General features: G+C 48.1%; 1 protein-coding gene across 5 annotated transcripts in view; it reads left to right on the top strand.

The window, feature by feature from the left end:
• zc3h7a (zinc finger CCCH-type containing 7A) overlaps nucleotides 1-18,013 on the top strand; it is a 115,691-nt gene that overhangs the window by 43,284 nt on the left and 54,394 nt on the right. For all 5 annotated transcript variants that reach the window (XM_038819672.1, XM_038819668.1, XM_038819669.1 and 2 more), the window contains exons 3-4: nucleotides 15,835-15,874; nucleotides 17,484-17,678. In XM_038819672.1, coding sequence (XP_038675600.1) covers nucleotides 15,835-15,874; nucleotides 17,484-17,678 — 235 coding nt within the window. The remainder of the gene's footprint in view (nucleotides 1-15,834; nucleotides 15,875-17,483; nucleotides 17,679-18,013) is intronic.

The following is an 18,013-nucleotide window of genomic DNA, read 5'->3' as shown; positions in this document are numbered from 1 at the left end:
GCTAACCACTGTGGCATCGTGCCGTGAATGAGGGAAACTTTTTTTTTGTGCCGCTCCCAGTCAAACTAATAACACAAAATACTATTCGATCTTTGTCTTTCAAACTCGAAGCAAGCATTTTGAGCTTCAATACTGGTATAAAGTCTTACCGGTATGATGGTGCGATATATTTTGAAGTAATAAATTCCAATGTAGCATCCAGATTAAATGCACTGTTTTCAGGGTATGAATACACTAATAGTGACAGCAGTAAATGAAATGATATGCAAAGATTAGACCACTTACTCCAATTTGTTACTGCTAATGTTTAAAATTGACACCAATAAACCAGAGGCAAAAATAGAAATTACTGGACAATCTCAGCAGGTCTGACAGCATTTGTGGGAAGCGAGCCGACTTTTCGAATCCAGATGACTTTCTGTCAAAGGTGCAGACTGGAAACGTTAGCTTGGTTCTCACCACAGATGCTGTCAGACCTGCGGAGATTGTCCAGTATTTTCTGTTTCACATTCCAACATCTGCAGTAATTTACTTTTATCCTAATAAAACCAGTGTGTTTGGCAAATATTTTGCATCCTCCAGTCGTCTTTTCTACAAATACTGGTTTGATTCAGAAAACCTTAAGCAATGCATGCATTGGGGATTAGAAGATAAAGCTGTGCTACATGAGATATTGAAGATGAGCATTTATGTCACAGTTATGTTAACTGCAGTTTTCGCACCCAGCCAAACACAGTAATGATACAGATTTGGTATTAATCTTAACAGTTTTGAATCATATCCTTCAAATCAATACATTATAATTAGTCGTTCGTTTGGCAGTACAGAACTTGAGTATTGCAAAGCTCACTTACACTGGTATTCTTGCGTAGCCCTCAGCACAGTGGTTAGCACTGTTGCTTCACAGCGCCAGGGACTCGGGTTTGATTCCCGGCTTGGGTCACTGTCTGTGCGGAGTCTGCACGTTCTCCCCGTGTCTGCGTGGGTTTCCTCCGGGTGCTCCGGTTTCGTCCCACAAGTCCCGAAAGACGTGCTGTTAGGTAATTTGGCCATTCTGAATTCTCTCTCGGTGTACCCCTACGGCCGCCAGAATGTGGCGACTAGGGGATTTTCACAGTAACTTCATTGCAGTGTTAATGTAAGTCTATTGGTGACAATAAAGATTTATTATTAGTGAGATGTACCGAATTCTTTTTCTTTCCAATTAAGCGGCAATTTAGCGTGGCCAATTCGCCTACCCTGAGCATCTTTTTGGGTTGTGCGGGTGAGACCCATGCAGACACGGGGAGAATGTGCAAACTCCACACGGACAGTGACCCGAGGCCAGGATCAAACCCGGGTCCTCGTTGCTGTGAGGCAGCAGTGTTAATCACTGTGCTGCTTGCGTAGTCACCCTTACATTGGGATTCTTGCCAAATGTCCTTATGAGTGCAAAGCAAAAAGCTTTGACCTTTTTTTGAAGCAGTGCATTACTATGTGATACAACACAGGTATAATTATTAGCTAGGACATTCTAGAAGTCCATACCACTATTTTTATAACATTCTAATTAGATGTCACAGCTGAAGTGAATACAGCATCTAAATGAGTACAGTTGAATGTACTGGATATAGTCTACTCTTGAGAAGTTAGTTGTATCTTATGCAAGAAAAATCCAAGATTTGATTTAGCAATGTTAATCAAACAAAGTGAGATATTAGCACTTATAAATTAACTTATCCGATAATTTCAATACATGGACTTGGAATTAAGAACATAGAACATACAGTGCAGAAGGAGGCTATTCGGCACATCGAGTCTGCACCGGTACCCACCCAAGCCCTCACTTGCACCCCATACCAATAACCCCTCCTAACCTTTTTGGCCACAAAGGGCAATTCACCTAACCTGCACATCTTTGAAACTGTGGGAGAAAACCGGAGCACCCGGAGGAAACACACGCAGACACGGGGAGAATGTGCAGACTCCACACAGACAGTGACCCAAGCTGGGAATCGAACCTGGGACCCTGGCACTGTGAAGCCACAGTACTACCCACTTGTGCTACCGTGCTGCCCCGAAGAGGAATAAACTGTAATAAACTGTATCACATATGTGTAGACTCTCTCTCTCTCTCTCTCTCTCTCTCTCTCTCTCTCTCTCTCTCTCTCTCTCTCCTCTCTCTCTCTCTCTGCTGGCCCCAGGACTTCCAACTATGTGGTATTGCTCTGATTTGACTTATTTAAAGTACACTTTCCAGGCATACTTAACTTTGATGGAAGTCCTTAACAGCAGCGTTTTTCAAGCTTTCTTTCCTGGAACTCACTTTTACCAGCTGGTTGACCTATGCGACCTACCATTTTCTCTTTTAATGCTACAAGTGAGCCTGCTTGGTCCTCACGATTTTGATCCAATCAGATTCACAGGAAGAGAGGATTATACGCATATTAGGTGCAGAGTTCAGCCAGTTCCTTTGTGATATCTTCTTGTGAGTGTGGAAAATCCAATCTCGCACATGTAGATTGCTGTGAATGGCAAAAGCAACAAAATGTTTGTTTTACTCAACTCCAGATACTCCTCAGAATCGCGACTCCAGAATGCTGACCGCCTCATTGACTTGCGGCGTGTTTTTAATGTGCTGTCACAGGCGAAGCGCAGAAGTTCAGTTTCTTCATTTGGAGTCAGCTGTAAGTTAATAATTGACTCTGGGGTCTCAACCCCAAAAGTATTTTTCACCCACTGCTTCTCTCTCATTATCTGACACTTCTCTGGAAAGTAGCGAACAAAAACTGTTCATCAGTGTACCCAGATGCGACTGAATAAGACTTGCCAGTCTATTAACAGTTCCCTTACTAACACTGTTTTCTTCGTTGTGTCATAGCAGTGTGAGGAACATGAAGTAGTTTTGGCTTTGTACTCGCACCTGCCAAACTTTCAATGACCTTTGGAAAGGATCAATTTCTTCGCAGTGTCGAAAGCAATCATCATCCTTCCTTTGCAATTTGAGGTTCAGTTCATTTAGAATTGAAAATATATCTGCAAAGTAAGACATAGTTAGCAACCAAGTTTCATCAACAAACAAATCAGCCAGAGGGGACAATTCCTTAAGAAGGAAAGTGTTGATTTAGTACTGTAGTTCGTAAACTCTGACAAGCATCTGACCCCTTGACAGCCAATGTATTTCTGTGTGGAACACTAACTGTGTGTGCTCGGCACCCATATTGAAACACAGAGCCTCAAAAGCCTGCTATTGAGTGTGCTGCGTTTAATAAAATTCACAACTTTCACAATTCCTTTCAACATCACTTCAGGATCTGATGGAATTCCTTTCGATAACAATGCTTCATGGTAAATAAAGCAATGATTCCAAACAACATCCTGACCAGCTGCCTCCTTAACCTTATTATAACCCTTGTTTTTCCCAGTCATTTTGGTTGCTCCAGCGCTTGTGCACCCAGTCGAACCCACACTTTCCAACCGCTTAACTATTCAATGTTTGAGGCTTCCGGTTGCGGCTATGACCAGCTAAGTCGCACGTTTGGCTGCTCCTGCTACAAAGGTGTTTTCGGGCCGATTGGAGGGCCCCAACGGCGCTGTAAGGACAAATCCCGGTGGGGGAAGGCTCCCTGAAGAGAACCAGACCAACTTTATGGTCGGTACCCGGAGTGGGGTGGTAAAGAAAGCAACAGCAGCTCCCAAAAAAAAGCGGGGGAAGAAGACCAAAATGGCGGCCGGTGGCGCACCCGAGGAATGGAGGAAATGGGCGGAGGAGCAGCAGGCCGCTCTCCTGCGCTTCTTTACGGAGCTGAAAATGGAGCTCTTGGAGTCAATGAATGCGACGACCACCAGGCTGATGGGAGCCCAGGCGACCCAAGAGGCGTCGATTCGGGAGCTGCAACAGGAGATGACTGTGAGGGAGGAGGAGGCCACGGTCCTCGTGGGAAAGGTAGAGGTGCACGAGGCACTCCACCTGAAATGGCAGAGCCGTTTTGAGGAGCTGGATACCCGAATGAGGCGGAAGAACCTGAGGATCCTGGGCCTGGCAGAAGGCCTGGAGGGGTCAGACCTCCCGGGATATGTAGCAGAAATGCTGAGCTCCCTGATGGGGGCAGGGGCCGTCCCCTCGCCCCTGGAGCTGGAAGAGGCCTACAGGGTCATGGCTAGGAGGCCAAGAGCAAATGAGCCCCCGAGGGCGGTGCTGGTGCGGTTCCAGCGACTCAGCGACCGTGAGAGAGTGCTGGAGTGGGCCAAGAGGGAAAGGAGCAGCAAGTGGGAGAATTCGACGGTGAGGGTCTACCAGGACTGGAGTGCGGAGGTGGCAAAGCGGCGGGCCCGGTACAACCGGACGAAGGCGGTGCTACATGCAAAACGGATCAGGTTCGGAATGCTGCAGCCAGCGCGCTTGTGGGTCACCTACAGGAACCAACACCACTATTTTGAGTCCCCAGAGGAGGCGTGGGCCTTTGTACAGGAAGAGAAACTGGACTCGAATTAGACCCAGGGGATACTTGGCGGCCGTAGCCGCTCGGGTACTTTCAGCTGAATTCTCTGTTTGGATTTTGAACTCTTGCTGTGGTTTTTCTTCTGATGTTTTTTCCCCCTTTGCCAACTTCCCTTAGTTATTGTTATTGTGGTTATTCATGGTTATTTATGGTTATTTATGCTGTTTGGTAGAGGGCGACTGTTAAGTACATCGTTATTTGTTATTTATCTGTTATTTATAATGTTAAGTTGGGGAGGTGGGACGGGGGGGGGGAGAGCAGATCGGGGATATGGGCCCCTAGGGGGGGTTCTTTTACAGGCATGGACGGGGACGGGGGTGGAGCTGAAGATGGCGGGGTGGGGTGTGGCAGGGCGAAAGCGCGGGCTTTCCTCTGTTTTCCCGCGCGTGGGGCAGAGGAGGGGGCAGAGGAGGGGGGAGGGGAGGAGTGCGGGGCGTGGCTAGCAATGGCGACCTTTCCCGCGCTGGAGCGGGGCCAGGGAGGAGTGGCAAGGGGGGGGAGGCCCCCCCCCGAGCCGGGGGGAGTCGGAGTGTGGCAGGAGCAGCCGGGTCAGCGTGAACCAGCTGACTTACGGGAGTACGATGGAGGGTACATCGCGGCTAGGAGGGGTCCTAGCCTGGGGGGGGGGGGGGGGGGGGAGGGGGGTTGGGGAGGGACACCGGGTTGCTGCTGAAAAGACCAGAAAGGGGAAGTGGAGGACTGGAGAGGTGGGGGGAGGGGGACATCGCCATGGGGAGCGGGTCAGAAGGGGAGGGTCGACCCGGGGCGAGCAGGGAACAGGACATGGCTAATCGGCAGGGGAAGGGGGCGGGTCGTCCCGCGACCCGGCTGATCACTTGGAACGTGAGGGGGTTGAATGGGCCGGTCAAGAGATCAAGGGTATTCTCACACCTGAAGGGACTGAAGGCTGATGTAGCAATGTTACAGGAGACCCATTTGAAGGTAGTGGACCAGGTTCGCCTGAGAAGGGGGTGGGTGGGACAGGTGTTCCACTCTGGATTGGACGCAAAGAACCGGGGGGTGGCGATTCTGGTGGGAAAGAGGGTGTCATTCGTGGCGGAGGAGGTGGTGGCGGATAAGGAGGGTAGGTATGTGATGGTGAAGGGTAAGCTGCAGGGGGAGAAAGTGGTGATGGTCAACGTATATGCCCCGAACTGGGATGACGCGGGTTTTATGAGGCGCCTATTGGGCCTCATTCCGGGACTGGAGGCAGGGGGCTTGATCATGGGGGGGGACTTTAACACAGTGCTGGACCCCGGGCTAGACAGATCGAGCTCAAGGACCAATAGGAGGCCGGCAGCGGCAGAAGTGCTGAGGGGGTACATGGAGCAGATGGGAGGAGTAGACCCATGGAGGTTTGGTAGGCCGAGGGCGAGGGAGTATTCCTTTTTCTCCCACGTCCATAGAGTGTACTCCAGAATCGATTTCTTCGTGTTGAGCAGGGGGCTGATCCCGAGGGTACGGGAAGCTGAGTACTCGGCCATTGCGATCTCTGATCATGCACCGCATTGGGTGGATGTGGAAATGGGGGAGGCGCGGGACCAGCGCCCGCTGTGGCGGCTGGATGTGGGGCTGTTAGCGGACGACGAGGTGTGTAAAAGGGTCCGGAAGAGGATTGAGAGCTATCTGGACTTGAATGACACGGGTGAGGTGCAGGTGGGGATGGTCTGGGAGGCCCTGAAGGCAGTGATCAGGGGAGAGCTGATCTCCATAAGGGCGCACAGAGAAAGAAAGGAGAGGCAGGAGAGGGAGAGGCTGGTGGGGGAGCTATTGGAAGTGGATAGGAGATATGCGGAGGCACCAGAGGAGGGGCTGCTGGGAGAACGGCGCAGCCTGCAGGTCAAGTTCGACCTGCTGACCACCAGGAAGGCAGAGACGCAGTGGAGAAGGGCACAGGGCGCGGTCTATGAGTATGGGGAAAAGGCGAGCAGGATGCTGGCACACCAGCTTCGCAAACGAGATGCGGCTAGGGAGATTGGGGGAGTGAAGGAGAGGGGCGGGAAGGTAGTGCAGAAGGGGCAAGAAGTGAACGGGGTCTTCAGGGATTTTTACAAGGAGTTGTATCGGTCTGAGCCGCCGACGAGGAGAGGGGGAATGGAGGACTTCCTAAACAAATTGAGGTTCCCAAGGGTCCAGGAGGGGCTGGTAGAAGGGCTGGGGGCGCCAATAGGGCTAGAGGAGCTAGTCAAGGGAATAGGTCAGATGCAAGCGGGGAAGGCGCCGGGGCCAGATGGGTTCCCGGTGGAATTCTATAAGAAAAATGTGGACTTGGTGGGACCAGTACTGGTACGAGCCTTTAATGAGGCGCGAGAGGGGGGGGGGTTCTGCCCCCGACAATGTCGCAGGCTCTGATCTCCCTGATATTGAAGCGGGATAAAGACCCCGTGCAGTGCGGGTCCTACAGGCCTATCTCGCTTCTGAACGTGGATGCTAAGTTGCTGGCAAAGATCCTGGCAGCTAGAATAGAGGATTGTGTGCCAGGGGTAATCCATGAGGACCAGACGGGGTTCGTGAAGGGGCGGCAGCTCAACACGAACGTGCGGAGATTGCTGAATGTAATTATGATGCCGGCAGTGGAGGGGGAGGCTGAGATAGTGGTAGCGCTGGACGCGGAGAAGGCATTCGATAGGGTGGAGTGGGAGTATCTGTGGGAGACGTTGGAACGGTTTGGGTTTGGGGAAGGGTTTATTAAGTGGGTGAAGTTGCTCTACTCGGCCCCGACGGCGAGTGTAGTGACAAACGGGAGGAGGTCGGAGTATTTCGGGCTCCACCGAGGGACCAGGCAGGGATGTCCCCTATCCCCCCTACTTTTCGCACTGGCGATTGAACCGTTGGCGATGGCACTGAGGGGTTCAGGGGGGTGGAGAGGACTGACTAGGGTAGGGGAGGAACATCGAGTATCGCTGTATGCGGATGATCTACTGCTGTACGTGGCAGACCCAGAAGGGGGAATGCCGGAGATAATGGAACTATTAGCAGAGTTTGGGGACTTTTCGGGGTACAAACTAAATTTGGGCAAAAGCGAGGTTTTTGTGATACACCCGGGGGACCAGGGAGAGGGTATTGGGAGACTCCCCTTCAAGCGAGCAGGAAAGAGCTTTAGGTACTTAGGGGTGCAGGTGGCAAGGAACTGGGGGACCCTCCACAAGTTGAACTTTTCCAGGCTGGTGGAACAGATGGAGGAGGAATTTAAGAGGTGGGACATGGTACCGTTGTCGCTGGCGGGGAGGGTGCAGTCAATCAAAATGACGGTCCTCCCGAGGTTCTTGTTTTTATTTCAGTGCTTGCCCATCTTCCTCCCTAGGGCCTTCTTCAAAAAGGTGACGAGTAGCATCATGAGCTACGTGTGGGCGCATGGCACCCCAAGGGTGAGGAGGGTCTTTTTGGAGCGGAGTAGGGACAGTGGAGGGCTGGCACTGCCCAATCTCTCGGGGTACTACTGGGCGGCAAATGTGTCAATGGTGCGCAAGTGGATGATGGAAGGGGAGGGGGCAGCTTGGAAACGAATGGAGAGGGCGTCCTGTGGCAACACAAGCCTGGGGGCCCTAGTAACGGCACCATGGCCGCTCCCCCCCACGAGGTACACCACGAGCCCGGTGGTGGCGGCCACCCTCAAGATATGGGGGCAGTGGAGGCGACATAGGGGGGAAATGGGAGGTCTGTTGGCGGCGCCAATAAGAGGGAACCATAGATTCATCCCGGGGAACATCGACGGGGGATTTCAGAGCTGGTACAGGGTGGGCATACGGCAGCTGAAGGACCTGTTTATAGAGGGGAGGTTTGCGAGCCTGGGAGGGCTGGAGGAGAAGTTTGAGCTCCCCCCGGGAAACATGTTCAGATATTTACAAGTGAAGGCATTTGCTAGGCGGCAGGTGGAGGGGTTTCCCCTGCTCCCCAGTAAGGGGGCGAGTGATAGGGTGCTCTCGGGGGTCTGGGTCGGAGGGGGGAAGATATCAGACATCTACAAGATAATGCAGGAGGCGGAAGCAGCATCAGGGGAGGAGCTGAAAGCCAAGTGGGAAGGGGAGCTGGGAGAGCAGATAGAAGACGGGACGTGGGCGGATGCACTGGAGAAGGTCAACTCTTCCTCCTCGTGTGCGAGACTGAGCCTCATTCAATTTAAGGTGCTGCATAGAGCTCACATGACGGGGACAAGGATGAGCCGGTTCTTTGGGGGTGAGGACAGGTGTGTCAGATGTCTGGGAAGCCCAGCGAACCATGTGCATATGTTCTGGGCATGTCCGGTGCTGGAAGGGTTCTGGAAGGGGGTGGCAAGGACGGTGTCGAAGGTGGTGGGGTCCAGGGTCAAACCAGGATGGGGGCTTGCGATCTTTGGGGTCGGGGTAGAACCGGGGGTACAGGAGGCTAGGGAGGCCGGAATACTGGCCTTTGCGTCCCTAGTGGCTCGACGAAGGATATTAATTCAATGGAAGGACGCGAGGCCTCCAAGCGTTGAAACTTGGATTAACGATATGGCTAGCTATATTCAGCTAGAAAGGATCAAATTTGCCCTGAGAGGGTCGGTACAGGGATTCGCCAGGCGGTGGCAACCTTTCCTTGACTTTTTAGATCAGAGATAGACGTTCGGGGTCGTGGCAGCAGCAACCCGGGGGGGGAGGGGGGGGGAGGGAGGGGGGGGGAGGGGAGGGGGGGGGGGGGGGAGGGGGGGGGGGAGGGGGGGGGAGGGGGGGGAGGGGAGGGGGGGGGAGGGGAGGGGAGGGGGGGGAGGGGAGGGGGAGGGGGGGGGGAGGGGGGGGGGAGGGGGGGGGGGAGGGGGGGGAGGGGGGGGAGGGGGAGGGGAGGGGAGGGGGGGGGAGGGGAGGGGGAGGGGGGGGGAGGGGGGGGGGAGGGGAGGGGGAGGGGGGGGGAGGGGGGGGGGAGGGGGGGGGGAGGGGAGGGGGAGGGGGGGGGGAGGGGGGGGGGGAGGGGGGGGGGAGGGGGGGGGGGAGGGGAGGGGAGGGGGGGGGAGGGGAGGGGGGGGGAAGCAAGGGTCGTGGGGGGACATGCACGACTGTAACGCGGGCAAGTCTGCTCGCTGCTCATGTCTGAAACTGTAGGCTGCCTTGTTTGTTAAGGTTGCCTGGGGGGGGGGGGGGGGAGGACTGGTGCGCGCGAGAGGGCGGGCGAGGGAGGGACATTTGCCTAGAGGGATTGTGTTGTAAATAATTTAAAAATTAGTAGGGGTAAATGTCTGTATGGAAAAACTCTTTCAATAAAAATTATTTAAAAAAAAAAACTATTCAATGTTTCATAAATCTCTGCGCCAGTTGTGAGGGTTGGTAATGTCAGGCAGCGCAGCAAATCCTCAACAAATTAATTGCGCCAAACGTAAACTAGCAAGGTTGCACAATCTGAAACGTACGTACTTCCATCCTGTGCTGACTTTAAATGAGAAATAAGCTGGGTGTCTAAATTCTCAGCTATATCACAAATTCGGCAAGCCACTGTGTTATTACCAAGTGGGATTGCATTTCAGCTTTTCAGATAACCTCTCATTTAGGCCGTGCAAAGTATGTCTATTGCTGCAGGGAGAATTAATCTCAGCTCCAGTGTGGGCATTATCTCTTTAGCTACACAGTAAACTACCATGTAAGAGGCTAATTGTGCTTTGTCATTCAATGCAACATTTCTGCTAAGGACTTCAGCTGACTATTTAAGTTCTCGCTGCATCCTATGAAAAAAGTCAAGAGGTTGTCCTTGAACTCGCCATGCTTAATCTTTAAATGCTTTTGAGTTCGGAGGGTTTAATCTTTTTTACTTGCCAGTACTTTCTTGCATATACCACACATTGGCTTTGCATCCTAATTTGCATTGGCGCAATTAATAAAGCCGTGCTTCAAGAAATCATCTTATACTGCTATGTTAATGATTTCAGCTACTGAATGGGTTGTTCACCAGAGGCCCTAGAACTCTCACCACCCCTGCTTTATCCTGCTGTGGACTCTCCTGAGGCAGCTCTCTCCCGCTGATTTAGTTGTGAGATGCTAGCCTGTTTGTGTCTCTGGCTCTCTCTTCCTCATTAAGAAGCAATCCATTTTCAATTCTTCAGTCCTGTTGCTTCCTTGCTGGCAGCTCAAAATGAAGGAATCTCGTGCCCAGAACACATGACATCAGTGTACGTGGCACATGACCTCTCTGCCGCTGCTTCTGGTGGGAAGACTCCGATCGATTTAACATAAGAAAAAAAATCTGCTCCTGGGTCAGCATGCTGAGGAGTCTGTCCCGCGGGGCGCCAGGCCTGCGCATTGCTGAGGGGCACGCATGCGCGGGATGGCTGGTATAAAAGCCGGTTACAGCCGTGGGGAACTTCTCTCGGTCTGGAACGCCGTGACTGATGGCCCGCGACCGTCCCGACATTCACCCGCAGGTCACGACCCTGAGTTTGAAAATGACTGCCGTGCAGTACTTTGGTAGGTGGCATGGAGTTCCTTGAGCTCCCATTGCCAAGGTGTGGCTGTGGCCCACATGGTTTTGGGTGTTTTTGACCCTGGTGCTGGGCCTCCACTGTGAATGGGAAATTTCCCAAACCATTTAAGAGCAGCACGGTAGCATTGTGGAAAGCACAATTGCTTCACAGCTTCAGGGTCCCAGGTTCAATTCCGGCTTGGGTCACTGTCTGTGCGGAGTCTGCACATCCTCCCCGTGTGTGTGTGGGTTTCCTCCGGGTGCTCTGGTTTCCTCCCACAGTCCAAAGATGTGCAGGTTAGGTGGATTGGCCATGATAAATTGCCCTTAGTGTCCAAAATTGGCATTAGTGTTGGGTGGGGTTACTGGGTTATGGGGTGGAGGTGTTGACCTTGGGCAGGGTGCTCTTTCCAAGAGCAGACTCGATGGGCCGAATGGCCTCCTTCTGCACTGTAAATTCTATGATAATCCATGATGTGCTTAAAAATTTTATATCTTAAAAAGCAAACCTAAAGTCAGTTCTGATTCACAGCCAGAATTGGGCTGAGACTGGATTGAATGGGCAGCAAATGTTTTTGTCAAAAGATAATGTACAAGACGGCTCTGTTCAGGATTAATATTTAATAAAGCTCCAATCAACTTTAGGCAAGAACTGTCAACACCAATCATCCCCATTCACATGAAATGTTATTGGTCTAACTCTATATATGAAACGTAAATATCGCTGTTTGCGGAGCTAACTAAATCAAAATGAAATTAGCAATTGATAAACCCAGGACCTAATAAGAATAAATCAACAATCACAACCTTACGGAATCTGTCAGAAAAAGAACTGGTTTGCCCACTTTGGCTTCCTGACTACATTTTTAAATACATTTAAGGAATTAGGTATTTTTTAAAAGACTTTTTTATTAAACTATAAAATTGGCACGGGTCCTAGAAGCCTTCAATCTGCATTTACCCTACAGCTATCACGGAATATTGTGGATGGGTGCAGTCTGAGCATTTATGAGTATTTATTTCCCTTGACCTATATTTAGCTTGACATTCGGTCCTCGTGGAGTTACACAATATCTGAGTTCCTTTTTATTCCCATTTGTGAATTAAAGCAGTTTTATTCATGTAGTTTCTATTCATGTAGTTTCGCACTGAAATCCTTAGTTTTGCTTCAGAGGCTTCTAAGCATGTATGTTTCATGGTTACGAAACTCTCTGTTCCTAATTTACGCTGTCTTCTAGTGCAATTGAAGATATTGTATTTATTTCCTAGAAAAAACCGTGCTGTAAACCATTAATTTTTGTGTTTTTATTCAATTTGAACAATGTGTCTTGAAGGAAACTTTCAACCTTTTACAGCTGCTTATTCACTGATCTTCCTTCCATTATAAGGTCAGAAGTGGGGATATTCGCCGTTGACTGCACAATGCTCTGCACCGTTTGCAAATCTTCAGATAATGTAGCAGTCCATGTCCAAATGCAGCAAGACCTGGACAATATCCGGACGCTTGGGCTGGCTAGTGGCATCTACGCCACCCAAGTGCCAGGCGATGACCATCTCAAACAAGAGAATCTGACCATCATTTAATGGCATTACCTTCACTGAATCCCATACTGTCAACATCCTGGGGATTACTGTTGACCAGAAACTGAACTGGACTAACCATATAATTACCATGGCTACAAGAGCAGGTCAGAGGCTAGGAGTCCTGTGATGCATAATTCACTTCCTGACTTCCGCAAAGTTTTCCCACCATTTACAAGGCACAAACCGGGGGGGGGAATACTCTCCACTTGCCTGGATGAGTGCAGCTCTAACAACTCTCAAGAAGCTTGATACTATCCAGGACACAGAAGGCCACTTGACCCCATTCACAAAGGTTAACTCCCTCCACCACCGACGCACAGTGGCAGCAATGGAGTTAGTGCAGAAAATGGCAATCCAACCAAATGCCTATATAAAGGCTGCTGAGTATGAGATGTTAAAATGTATTCGAAAGAAAAGGACCCTATTGAAAAGGAAAATATCTAAGTTTGATGCTTCCAAAATTTGCTGCTGTCTCTGAAGGGAAAAGGGATAAACATTCCCAACCATTCACAATGAAAACTTTTCGAAGAAAGTTGCAATCATACGGAATGCAAAATCAAACTACTGCAGTTGCTGGAAATCTGAAATAAATAAATGAAATTCTGGAAGCACTCAGCAGATCAGGCAGCATCTGTAGAGAGGCAAGTTCACATAAATTGCCATTTTTTCTGTCTGAAAATGCTGCCTGGTCTGTTGAAGACTTCCTGGAATTGTCCTTTCAAAAGAATGGACAGCCCAGAGAGCTATTGGAAACAGTTAAACAAAATTTTCTATCAAGTGTATTAATTTGTTGAAGCCAGTCAGATGGACTCCAGTGTACTTTCTCAGTCTGTATTTTCCTATCCGAGATCTCATTTAAATCACTGTTGCATTTTAATGGTGCTGGGTAATTTGAGTCGGTCACTGAATCTGGGAGACGAAGACCCTACAGGAAGGGAGTAAGAAGAGAAAAGACTTAACTTTGAACCGTCTATTCCAGGCTACAACTTGATAGTTTTTGCTGTCATTTTGACCATGCTGGGCTTGAGAGCCTATAACCACTGAGCCAGGTCTTGTAGAAAGAGGGTAGCTTTTGCTCCAATGCCTGAAATTGTTCGTTCATTCAGTGTCAATGGGTTGCAAATCATTAGCAAAGCACTTGCAATTTCCCAGTTAATCATCTATTGTGTACACGTTTATATGGCATGGAGTCCATAAAATTGGTTTTAAAATGTACATCTATCCCCACCCATCGCAGTTTATGGGAAAAATCTTTCATCATTTGTCAGTAATACCTCTGTTGTGTTTCCTCAAAAACATCTTAGTCATCTGACCATCCAGTATTTTTTTTCCCTCTGTAATTAAATGACATTGATAACATCATGATGACCCATTCCCCTTTGATTATGAAATGTTTGCAGCGTTCATGCATCTTAAATACTGCACTTTAATCGCTATCTTGAATGCATTTGGATTTCGATTAATTGGAACGTTTGTCCGTCTGCACAAGTTAATGTGTTTATCCACTACTTTGCCTGTATTTACCTAATAGTCTACTTCAGTTCTTGTATTATACTTTTCAAAGTCTCGCAGCTCAGTGGTATTGCATTTATGCCATGTATCACATCCATCCATCCATCCATCCTTCACCACTCTCCTCAGCAGAGATTGTAGTTTCAGCTGTGGTTCAGTTGGTAGCACTCTTAACTCTGAGGCACATGGTTCTGGGTTCAAATGCAGGACTTGGGGACAAAAAGCTAGGCTGATACTCCAGTACAGTACTGAGGGAGTTCTGGGGTGTTGGAGGTGCTGCCTCCCGGCAGTTAAATCGAGATCCTGGCTGCACTTTTAGCTGGACAGAAAAGATCACCTGGTGCTATTTCTAAGAAGAACAGAGGTGTTATCTCTGTTGTCTTCATGAAAACTGATCTGGTCATGATCACACTGTTCGTTGTGAGAGTTTGCTGTCTGTAAATTAGCTGCGGTGTTTTCTTGATCATGGCAGTGACTACACTTCAAAAGCACTTAATTGGCTATAAAACACTTTGAAATATCCAGTGGGCAATAAAGGCTCTACTTGCATTATTTGTGTTTCAGTTACATGCTATTTAAAAAAAAAAGTAAATTAGCCTTTCATTTCCTATTCTTTCCTACAATTTAGCTTTTGTTTATTTGCCAAACTTATTTTTGTGACGCTGCCAACTCATTACCCACGATTTGTTCAAGACCCACATCCCTAAAACCCTGTCCCTGGTTTGGCTGAAAATCAATTCCAAAGGTTATTTTTGGAATTGCCATGTGAGAGTACCTTTAAGGTATGGGTGTTTAAGAAATGTACCTTTAAGAAATGGGTGTTTACTACTGCAGTGATGTCAGAGAGTGGGTGGAGCTGGGCTGTCTCGGCTTTTAACTTTCGTTTTTGAGGAGGGTGTGTTTTAGTTTCGTTTTCAGATCTAGATAGCTACAGTCACAGCCAGAAGGTGTATGAATCTCTCTCTGTAATGTAAAGACTGTAAATCGATCCTGGTGATTAAAACTAATAACAGTAATGACTTTAACCTAATGTGATTCTGTTAAAAGATATTTCTTCTGTCTTCTGGATGTTGTTTGGGAAGTTATTAAGCATTACTTAGTGTTGTATTCTTTGGGGTTGTATTTGAATTAATGGTTGCTAAGGTGTTCACTATGTTTTAAAAAGGTTAACTTGAGTTCATAGAATAAACATTGTTTTGCTTTAAAAAATACTTTTCCATTTCTGCTGTACCACACCTGTAGAGTGGGCCGTGTGCTCCCCATACCACAATCTGTTCAAAGTTGTGGGTCAGGTGAACTCCATGATGCATTTTGGGGTTCTCTAAACCCCGGCCCATAACAGAATACAATGCAAAATTTTGACTTGGCTATCGCTTCAAGCTGCTAGATCACGATTCTGTTGTTTATTTTTCTGGGGAGGACACCAAAATAGTTAGTGAGCCAAGTTGTCAGTAGCCCAGGGATACCAAGCCAAGTTACCACAGTGGCCAAAGTGTTAATTAAAAAAAAAATATATATATACTAGCTATATGTTAAAATGTTAACCTGTTCCAGGTAACACCACCTTTGTTTCCATTACTATTGGCATGTACTTTAGGCAGCAGTAGTGCTAAATGCTTGTTTCCTCCACAGTGGCTTGTTTAAAATTGAAGTTATGTATCTTGGTTAATACTGTGTTAAATGTGAAATTAGTAGGTCAGGATCAGAAGAAGTTTTGGTAATCTGCATCATCTTAAATTTTGAGGTGCTGGTAATTGCAAACAGTTGTTTCTGTAGTCTAATCCTAATTGTTGAAAAAGGTGCTGGAAAGATCTTGATGAGCTGAATGAACAAAGTCCTTTTATTTTTGCAGGTCTACGTTGCCGTATCCTGGTACTGAGCGAGAGTATGAGGTAAAATTAATGTATCTTTAAATATTTTTAATGTATACCAATTGAACTAATAGTTTCTTGGAGGATGTAGATAATGAGAAAGCTGATGAGAATATAAACTTAATTAAGCAAAGTACACTTGGGTCCCATAGAACCATGGAATTCCTACAGTGCGGAAGGAGGCCATTCAGCCCATCGAGCATGCACCGACCTACTGAAAGAGCATCCCATTCCTCTGCCCTATTCCCGTAACCCCACCTAACTGGCACATGTTTGGACTGGGACGAAATCAGAGCACCCGGTGGAACTCACGCAGACGTTGGGAGAAAGTGAAAATTCCACACAGTTACCCAAGGTCAGAATTGAACCTGGGTCCCTGGCGCTCTGAGGGAGCAGTGCATTGTGCTGCCCGAAGACTGGAATTGTAATACATCAAACATGTTTATCTGATTGAGGGAATGATTCACTTGTTCTAACATCTCCCTGCACTGGATTAGGTCCGTGCTGTGTATTGAGGAAAATTGTATGCAAAATGTTTACTTGAACTTCCCAGTGGTAAGTTTGTTAATGATGCAGCCCTTGGATAAGTAGGGGACAACAGCATGCTCATTTTAAAAAGTCGCCAAAGTCTGAGAGATCCATAGGTTGCTCTCCCCTTTTTTTGAGAGAGGGAGCTGACTGGTGGTGATTTAACCTGAGGGTCACTACCCCTTGGGCAAGGGGCAAGATTGAGAATGGCAGCCAGTATGGGGATTGAACCGGCGCAGTTGACATCGCTCCACATCACCAATCATCCATCCAACCAACTGAACTAACCGATCCCCTGCTAAGATTTGTATCTGTTCTCATTTGTAAATGAGAACATTTTATCCTCTAAGACATAGGAGCAGAATTATGCCACTCAGCCCATCGAGTCTGCTCCACCATTCAATCATGGCTGATATTTTTCTCATGCCCATTCTCCTGCCTTCTCGCCATAACCCCTGATCCCCTTATTAATCAAGAACCTATCTGTCTCTGTCTTAAAAAACAGTGATTTGGCCTCCACTTCCTTCTGCGGCAAAGAGTTCCACAGATTCATCACCCTCTGGCTGAAGAAATTCCTCCTCATCTCTGTTTAAAAGGATTGTCCCTGAGGCTGTGCCCACTGCTTCCAGTTTTTCCTACGTGGAAACATCCTCTCCACATCCACTCTATCCAGGCCTCGCAGTATCCTGTAACTTTCAATAAGATCCCCCCCTCATCCAAGGCCAGCACACCCTTCCTTAGATACGGGGCCCAAAAGTGCTCACAACACTTCAAATGTGGTCTGACCAGAGCCTGATACAGCCTTGTAAACATGCCTCAAGAAAGATGGAAGGGGAAACAGACGATGATGGGGCTTCAACCTTCTGACTAGGTAGTGAGAGTACTACCACATGGCTGATATCTAAGCATTGTTACCAGTGTGGCCTGTCAGTGAGAAAAACTGTTGAAGATTCTTGCCATTAAAGACTTATGTGGTCTTTTTTTTGTGTGGGGGGGGGGGGATATTCTCCATTTGGAGGCTTGCTTTCCCCTTGGAGAAAATGTAAAGTTTATTGCTGCACAATGTGAAGGTTCAGTACAGATTAATTATTTTAATTTATAGGTGTTTCTTCAAGACCTTGTGAAGAATTTGTACGATGAGGGAAATGATAAGTTCAGAGAACGCAATTGGGCTGATGCTTTGAGTCAGTATACTGAGGCCTTAAATGTGGCTGATTATGCATCTGAAGAAGTCAGTATTGTAAATGGAGTTATAGAGAAGCTGTATGCAAATCGTGCAGCCTGCTACTTGAATCTGGTAAGATTTTTTTTATAAATGTTTTTTTATTGGGTTTTTGATATAATTACCGTTATGTACACAGAAAAAGAAACATATATATATATATATATATATATATCTAGACGAGAAGGGCACACCCCAACATAAAATACAATAAAATATGAAATAGAATAACTGGTAGGGTATTGTGCACCAGCTCAACAGCGGCAGCTCTGTACACCTGGCAAAATTATTTACACCACGTAAGTAGGCGACTGTTTGCGGGGGTGGGGGCAAATATACATTTGGGTGCCGGGGAGATAATTACAGTGTGCGATACTTGGCTGTGTTTCGTGTTGTTGTCGCCTGCTTCT

This window comes from Scyliorhinus canicula, chromosome 15, assembly GCF_902713615.1.
Source record: "Scyliorhinus canicula chromosome 15, sScyCan1.1, whole genome shotgun sequence".
NCBI lineage: Eukaryota > Metazoa > Chordata > Chondrichthyes > Carcharhiniformes > Scyliorhinidae > Scyliorhinus > Scyliorhinus canicula.
Note: the sequence above shows the minus strand (reverse complement) of the source record. Positions and strands in the feature narration are given on the sequence as shown.